The 8,728-nt window shown below is 41.3% G+C and overlaps 2 protein-coding genes across 4 annotated transcripts in view; one reads left to right on the top strand and one right to left on the bottom strand.

Annotated features, from left to right (window-relative positions):
• The window catches only part of mrps26 (mitochondrial ribosomal protein S26), a 5,601-nt gene extending 4,777 nt beyond the window's left edge, over positions 1-824 (bottom strand). Inside the window, exon 1 of the mRNA XM_021585451.2 lies at positions 438-824. Within this exon, the coding sequence (XP_021441126.1) occupies positions 438-655 (218 nt within the window). The 5' untranslated portion in view covers positions 656-824. The remainder of the gene's footprint in view (positions 1-437) is intronic.
• Positions 825-2,835: 2,011 nt separating this feature from the next.
• Positions 2,836-8,728, top strand: part of alms1 (ALMS1 centrosome and basal body associated protein) — a 62,877-nt gene continuing 56,984 nt past the window's right edge. For 2 of the 3 annotated variants that reach the window (XM_036962585.1, XM_036962584.1), the window contains exons 1-4: positions 2,838-3,012; positions 7,899-7,965; positions 8,255-8,363; positions 8,518-8,662. In XM_036962585.1, the coding sequence (XP_036818480.1) occupies positions 2,962-3,012; positions 7,899-7,965; positions 8,255-8,363; positions 8,518-8,662 (372 nt within the window). In that variant the 5' untranslated portion in view covers positions 2,838-2,961. Of the gene's footprint in view, positions 3,013-7,898; positions 7,966-8,254; positions 8,364-8,517; positions 8,663-8,728 lie in introns of all 3 variants that reach the window. The other variant, XM_036962586.1, reaches the window with a different exon arrangement.

Raw genomic sequence — 8,728 nt, 5'->3', positions numbered from 1 at the left:
ATTTTCTCTTGCCACATTTAAATTCCTTTATGATGTCATATCTTGCAATAATAATCATTTTTGAGGAAACCCACATTTAGAGTCTAACGTCATTACAAGTTACTATGATATTCATTGGCTCAATAACGTTATGGAAAAAGTGTTTACTGTATAAATATGGCAACTTCTCCCTTGCTGTGATTTTTTCGTTGGTCTAGTTTACTAACCATAGCGGAGTTAGTGCCTACAAAAATACGCATTTTTTTATCTTTATGACTATGAATGGGATAACTGAAAGCAAGGTAGCTAACGTTGTCTATTATCAGTACTAAAACTGATCAGTCAGACAATTTCACTTTTATGCAGAACTAACTATCAGTAACCTTAGATTTAATCTTAAGATTTTGTCCTGAAACACACCACGTCTGAAACATAAACGTGCATTGGTCTAGTCTTACCTCAGCGCTCTCATGATCAGGTCATATTCTGTGAATCTCTCCCTGAGGACCACCATCTCCACCGGGTCGACGGGAGGTGGCGTTTTGATGCGCCCCTCTTTGGATTTGGCCTTTGGGTCGGTGCGGGTCTTCCTACCCCGGACAGCCTCCACAAGCACGGCTCCACGGGGGGCGAGAAGCCGGATTACCGGGGTACTTCTGGTAATAACTTGAAACATACTGACTGACAATCGACTGCTTACTCTAATAGTTTAAGTGCAAATATTTACCTACAACTATCAATAAAATGCGTGCATGTAGTTAACGGAAACATACAAGTTGCTTTACGAAGCAGCCATGTTGATTAAAGAAATCCCGGAAGAATTCCCAAGGTTACCAAAATAACTTCCGGGTCAATGTCTAGGTTGAAGTACAGATAGAACAATGAGACAGATATTTCACCGGATGTATAAATGTGAAGCATCTAGTTGGCGTTTCCACTCACTACCATATAAGGTGGTTAGGGGAAGTCCAGTGGCTTGAAGTGGGAGAAGATGGATTTTGGCCGATATTTTTCACATTTTCTTATTGATAAAACATTTCATTTCAATACAGTTTTCTGTTTCTAAAACTAGAATATGTTACGAACAGAGAAGACACATTTTTGTAGACATTACTCGTTACAAATGTAAAACAGAAATACGTTGTTTATAATGAGTGCAAGGACACTTCACAGACTCGGAGTTCCCTAACGGAAATATGCAAATACTTGCGTGAACGCACCAATAGGCTCTCGCTATTTCAGAAACCAGGTTTCTGCTCAGGTTATGGGCGTGTCACTGCAACCTCAATGATGTCACCATTGCCCTTGATTCTAAGCAATGTTGTGCTGCTATTTTTATTTACTTGGCCAAAGCTTTTGATAAGGTAGACCACGCTATTATATATATATATGGTTGCTGATAATGGGCCTCTGTACGCCTATGTAGATATTCCATAAAAAATCTGCTGTTTCCAGCAACAATAGTCATTTACAACATTAACAATGTCTACACTGTATTTCTGATCAATTTGATATTATTTTAATGGTCCCCAAAAAATGTGCTTTTCTTTCAAAAACATGGACATTTCGAAGTGACACCAAACTTTTTGTTCAAAAGCTGGAAACGGCAGTTTACACAGAACCACCTTTGACAAATAATTCTCAGTGTGAAAAAGGCATCCCATGGTGTTTTATCAACGAGCTCAATGTATTCCAAACACTGGTGAGTAGTAAACAAAGCCCCCATCTGGTATTTTCTAATGAGAACTGTCTGGCACTCGTTGTTTCCCTGTTTTACTACTCAAAATATATTTTACTTATTAAGTCAAAGACAAAATTAACTGCAATATACTAGTCTCAAATATATTAGCATAACTATGCTACACAGAACCACGACGGACCCATAGTAAAATGAGAGGCTTTTCACCATATTAAAACGTGTCCCAGTGTAACATGCCTATCTCTGCCAACAGGGGCCTCATATCGTCGCATACCAATTGATCTCATCAAGTTCTAACCATACCGGCTAGACCAAAACATTGCTTTTAGTTGCCTGGCTTGCATTTACTGAATACATTTTAAAACAGATGTGTTTATTGGTGTTAAATTAGAGACAGTTTACTATTTGGAGCACCAGGCTGCTGATGTCATGCAGAGGCTGCCGTTTTGTATTTATACTTTTTTCATAACGACAGCGACAAGTTTGATGTTGGACGACAATATAATGTTTATGATGTCGATAGGCGGACTGTAAACCAGCCTTATAGTTGTAAATGTAGCATTGACTTGAAAATCAGTCAAAACCACCTCAAAACAAGACATGGTATCAATAACTAGATGAAGCTGAAACGAGCCACGTCCGATTCTCTACGTGTCGGTTTGTTGTCATTGTTGCAGGCCATCCAGACTCAACTCACCGACTACGGCCGCATTGAAAAGGGCGCATTGTTCTCGTGACTGTCAGCAAACAAACACATCTAATAATTAACTATTGGGCCATTATTCCGTGGTTACTACTGTTGACCAAATTAAAATCAAATAAAAGAGCTACAAATAATGTTTCTATGAAAGATTGCTATGCCTCAAATATGTTTTTCTTGTTGGTCAAAAGTTGAGACTTTCAGCTAACGTTAATGTGGAAGCAACCTTCAAAACTACAATGTCCTTTCGGGCATTATTTCACTAAATATTTGTTGTGTTTAGTATACGATTACAGATATATGTCAAACATTGTAAATAAATTAATATAATAATGATTCTTTTTAAATTAGAAATACTCATAATTCAACCCTCTACATGCTTTTGCTCTTCCACTGCGTTAGATGTCGCAGTGACACAGATTTAAACTTGTTTCTTGTTCCTTTTCAGCGAATCTCCCGCTCAAGATTTGCGGGCTTCCTTAGCAACCGCCCTTCGATACGAACTGTGAAGGATCTTAGCAACCGCTCTTCCATACGAACTGTGAAGGAAGCGAAGCGTCCCTGGCTCCGAGACAACAGCAACATGGAGCCTCAGGAGCCAACTTCTCCCGCAGACGAGGCAGATGTAAACAGAGTAAGAAGTGTTCATTTTGTTGTATTAGCTACAATAAACAGGCAATTTTTGTTGTGTTACAGGCAACCGAGGTATAAAATAACAGGAGTTTAGCCGAGACAAATGCGGAACCACCCCCTTTTGATTCACGTTAACTAGCTAACGACGTTATCTAACCTAGATGGCTAACATTAGCATTAGCTATCTGTAAAGTGGCTAGCTTAGCTACCAGTAACATGGCTAACTTAGCTACCTGTAACATGGCTAGCTTAGCTACCAGTAACATGGCTAACTTAGTTACCAGTAACACGGCTAACTTAGTTACCAGTAACACGGCTAACTTAGTTACCAGTAACACGGCTAACTTAGTTACCAGTAACACGGTTAACTTAGTTACCAGTAACACGGTTAACTTAGTTACCAGTAACACGGTTAACTTAGTTACCAGTAGCACGGTTAACTTAGTTACCAGTAGCACGGTTAACTTAGTTACCAGTAACACGGCTAGCTTATCTCATACGTATATACTGTACTCTATATCATCTACTGCATCTTTATGTAATACATGTATCACTAGCCACTTTAAACTATGCCACTTTGTTTGCATACTCATCTCATATGTATATACTGTACTCGATACCACCTACTGCATCTTGCCTATGCCGCTCTGTACCATCACTCATTCATATATCTTTATGTACATATTCTTTATCCCCTTACACTTGTGTGTATAAGGTAGTAGTTTTGGAATTGTTAGCTAGATTACTCGTTGGTTATTACTGCATTGTCGGAACTAGAAGCACAAGCATTTCGCTACACTCGCATTAACATCTGCTAACCATGTGTATGTGACAAATAAAATTGGATTTGATTTAGTTACCGGTAACACGGCTAACTTAGTTACCGGTAACACGGCTAACTTAGTTACCGGTAACACGGCTAACTTAGTTACCGGTAACACGGCTAACGTAGCTACGGGTAACACGGCTAACTTAGTTACCAGAAACACGGCTAGCTTAGCTACCTGTAACACGGCTAGCTTAGCTACCTGTAACACGGCTAGCTTAGCTACCAGTAACACGGCTAACGTAGCTAACGTTACATACATTAGTACAGTCACATAGAACAAGGAGCACAGTGGTGTGGGTTCTCTACAGAAACAGTAGGTTAGCTAAATTTATTCGACCCATAAAACATGTCATGTCTTTGCCCAAATAGGTTTTGCCCAAATAGGTTTTCCCTAACCACTCAAACCTAATAGGTAGTTAGTAACGTTAATTAAGATACAGTAACAAGCAAACTAAACTTATTTTCACAAGTAGACTGGATCTAACAGCCAGATGCTCCATCTAAACTTGAATCGCTTCTCAATTGCGATACGCTTCTAGAAACATAAAGCCCTTTTACTTTCATATCACATCAACATAAATTCACAAATGAAAAGTATACACTTCCTGTATATACTGTGTTAACCGGCTTTATCACAGTTGCAGCCGACAGTATTTCTTTCGTGAACACGTTTCTGGTGGCCTTCTGTTACACACAAGTGTTAGGAGCACGCAAGACAGATAGCTAATTCGATCATGTGGTCCCTCTGTCTTCCGTAAACATGCGCTGTAACATGGAGATATGGCCGTGTGGGAACACTAACCCTATAAATGTGTGTATCAATGTCACCTTTTTATTTATTTAATTGTTTTACAAATTCTCGCCGATATGAAAGATGATGTAGAAATTGAGCAAGTTGAGGTGACTAAACTGCTTGGAGTAACCCTGGATTGTGACCCTGAACTGTCATGGTCAAAACATATTGATACAACAGTAGCTAAGATGGGGAGAAGTCTGTCCATAATAAAGCGCTACTCTACCTTCTTAACAACACTATCAACAAGGCAGGTCCTACAGGCCCTAGTTTCTACCTTTTTAACAACACTATCAACAAGGCAGGTCCTACAGGCCCTAGTTTCTACCTTCTTAACAACACTATCAACAAGGCAGGTCCTACAGGCCCTAGTTTCTACCTTCTTAACAACACTATCAACAAGGCAGGTCCTACAGGCCCTAGTTTCTACCTTCTTAACAACACTATCAACAAGGCAGGTCCTACAGGCCCTAGTTTCTACCTTCTTAACAACACTATCAACAAGGCAGGTCCTACAGGCCCTAGTTTCTACCTTCTTAACAACACTATCAACAAGGAAGGTCCTACAGACCCTAGTTTCTACCTTCTTAACAACACTATCAACAAGACAGGTCCTACAGGTCCTAGTTTCTACCTTCTTAACAACACTATCAACAAGGCAGGTCCTACAGGTCCTAGTTTCTACCTTCTTAACAACACTATCAACAAGGCAGATCCTACAGGCCCTAGTTTCTACCTTCTTAACAACACTATCAACAAGGCAGATCCTACAGGCCCTAGTTTCTACCTTCTTAACAACACTATCAACAAGGCAGATCCTACAGGCCCTAGTTTCTACCTTCTTAACAACACTATCAACAAGGCAGGTCCTACAGGCCCTAGTTTCTACCTTCTTAACAACACTATCAACAAGGCAGGTCCTACAGGCCCTAGTTTCAACCTTCTTAACAGTACTATCAACAAGGCAGATCCTACAGGCCCTAGTTTCTACCTTCTTAACAACACTATCAACAAGACAGGTCCTACAGGCCCTAGTTTCTACCTTCTTAACAACACTATCAACAAGGCAGGTCCTACAGGCCCTAGTTTCAACCTTCTTAACAGTACTATCAACAAGGCAGATCCTACAGGCCCTAGTTTCTACCTTCTTAACAACACTATCAACAAGACAGGTCCTACAGGCCCTAGTTTCTACTTTCTTAACAGCACTATCAACAAGGCAGGTCCTACAGGCCCTAGTTTCTACCTTCTTAACAACACTATCAACAAGGCAGATCCTACAGGCCCTAGTTTCTACCTTCTTAACAGTACTATCAACAAGGCAGATCCTACAGGCCCTAGTTTTGTCACACCTGGACTACAGTTCAGTGGTGTGGTCAGGTGCTAGAATGAGGGACTAGAGAAGATTTGCTCAGAACTATTTGATTTTGAACAGGGCAACACGGTTGGCCCTTGGATGTACACAAAGAGCTAACATTAATAATATGCATGTCAATCTCTCTGCCTTCATCACTACTTGCATTTGTGAGAGCTATTGACATGTTGAATTCACCGAGCTGTCTGTTTGAACTACTAGCACACAGCTCAGACACCCTGACTACCCCACAAGACATGCCACCAGAGGTCTCTTCACAGTCCCCAAGTTCAGAACAGACTAAGGGAGGTGCACAGTACAACATAGAGACATGACTACATGGACCTCTATTCCACATCAGGTACCTGATACAAGCAATACAATTGGATAAAAAATAAATAAAAATAATATTCAAATACACCTTATGGAGCAGTGGGGACTGTGAAGAGACACACACAGCACAGACAGACACACACAATAACATACACACTATACACACACGTACATATGGATTTAGTGTTGTAGATATGTGGTAGTGGAGTAGTGGCCAGAGGCCACACACTTAATGTGTTGTGAAATCTGTTGTAAATGTATTGTAATGTTTTTAAAATTGTAAAACTGCCTTAATTTTGCTGGACCCTAGGAAGAGAGTAGCTGCTGCCTTGGCAGGAACTAATGGGGATCCATAATAAACCCCAGGAAGAGTAGCTGCTGCCTTGGCAGGAACTAATGGGGATCCATAATAAACCCCAGGAAGAGTAGCTGCTGCCTCGACAGGAACTAATGGGGATCCATAATAAACCCCAGGAAGAGTAGCTGCTGTCTTGGCAGGAACTAATGGAGATCCATAATAAACCCCAGGAAGAGTAGCTGCTGCCTTGGCAGGAACTAATGGGGATCCATAATAAACCCCAGGAAGAGTAGCTGCTGCCTTGGCAGGAACTAATGGGGATCCATAATAAACCCCAAGAAGAGTAGCTGCTGCCTTGGCAGGAACTAATGGGGATCCATAATAAACCCCAGGAAGAGTAGCTGCTGCCTTGGCAGGAACTAATGGGGATCCATAATAAACCCCAGGAAGAGTAGCTGCTGCCTTGGCAGGAACTAATGGGGATTCATAATAAACCCCAGGAAGAGTAGCTGCTGCCTTGGCAGGAACTAATGGGGATCCATAATAAACCCCAGGAAGAGTAGCTGCTGCCTTGGCAGGAACTAATGGGGATCCATAATAAACCCCAGGAAGAGTAGCTGCTGCCTTGGCAGGAACTAATGGGGATCCATAATAAACCCCAGGAAGAGTAGCTGCTGCCTTGACAGGAACTAATGGGGATCCATAATAAACCCCAGGAAGAGTAGCTGCTGCCTTGGCAGGAACTAATGGGGATCCATAATAAACCCCAGGAAGAGTAGCTGCTGCCTTGGCAGGAACTAATGGGGAGCCTTAATAAAAACAAAATACAAATAAGGACCTTCCTGTGTTTCCAAAACTGTTCCAGAAGCGATGCATGTTAATGTTCAAACCGAGTGTTGGGGCTCTTTTATAAAAAATAAAATAAAAAGTATATATATATTATCCCCTACAGATTTACTGTTGTGTATAATGTAATCGAACTGAGAGTCATGGCCAAGGGCTAGCTTACTAGCCAGTCAACATAACTTTTCAGCTAATTAGGTTGCTGGAGCTGTCACCCTCAGGTCTGTCACCGAGTAGATGGGAAGTAAATCCAGCTGCTGTCTATGATCCACAATGCTAATGCCAATGCTAATGCCAATGCTAATGCTAATGCCAATGCTAATGCTAATGCTCCTATGTTCTGAACATTTGTTGTTTGAAGAGGTACTGTTTTATTCTGTGATGTTGCGGTTTTATTGAGGAGTTGGCGTTTTGTTTTTTGCTTTTTTCCTTCTAAGTTTCAGAGGACTGAGTCATGGTTCCATCTCCCAGCAGAAGAGGACAGGAGTCAGTTCCTGGGTCTGGGTAAGACACTAGTCCACCGTGCTTTGGAGGGTCAGTCTCAGCACTGTGCCAACCATACGTACAGACACACTTTCAACATGACAAGGCACTGGCAACTCCTACAACTAGATGACAGATGTTGCTCTTTGAAACTAGCTGTCTGTCTGTGTCTTGTCATAAAACAACCGTTCTGTTATGTTTTGTAACGTGGGTCTCGCAGATGAATTATTAATCACCAGCAATGATAGAGATAACATTGTAAAACATGTCGTTGTTTTTAATATGTTGATTATTATTATTTTTTCATTAGAATTTCAGGACAGTCGTCTGTCACCTGCCCTTGCTCTGCTACCAGAGTATGACTTCTCGGGATACTCTCTCTTCCAACAAACAACAGACTTAGAGTTTGCCCCTTTAAGGTAACGCTTTCTTCATTAGAAAATAAAACTGTTTATTAAAATAATAGTTTCATTACTATAAGGAACAACGGTCACTATATCAGCATGAATAGTTTTAGGTTATTGAAAAGTAACCCGTGCTTGTGTTATGCACGTCTCCTGTTTGTCTTGTCAGGGGGTCTCCAGACGTGTCTGTAGCCTCCGAGAGGTTTCTGATACCACAGGCCAAGAAGGGCAGCAGTGGCGTTGTCCAGCCGTCTGTCCCTCAGCATTCCTCTCTGTCCCAGCATCCTCTGGCCTACAACTCCACCCTGTCTGAGGTCAGCTGATGTAGTTATGCAATGCTTGCTACTTCTTGTCCCTCTTACTGTGCTAGCCTGCCAAAT

This window comes from Oncorhynchus mykiss, chromosome 25, assembly GCF_013265735.2.
Source record: "Oncorhynchus mykiss isolate Arlee chromosome 25, USDA_OmykA_1.1, whole genome shotgun sequence".
NCBI classification, from domain to species: domain Eukaryota; kingdom Metazoa; phylum Chordata; class Actinopteri; order Salmoniformes; family Salmonidae; genus Oncorhynchus; species Oncorhynchus mykiss.
The sequence above is the reverse complement of the archived record's forward strand: the minus strand, read 5'-3'. Positions and strand labels throughout refer to the sequence as shown.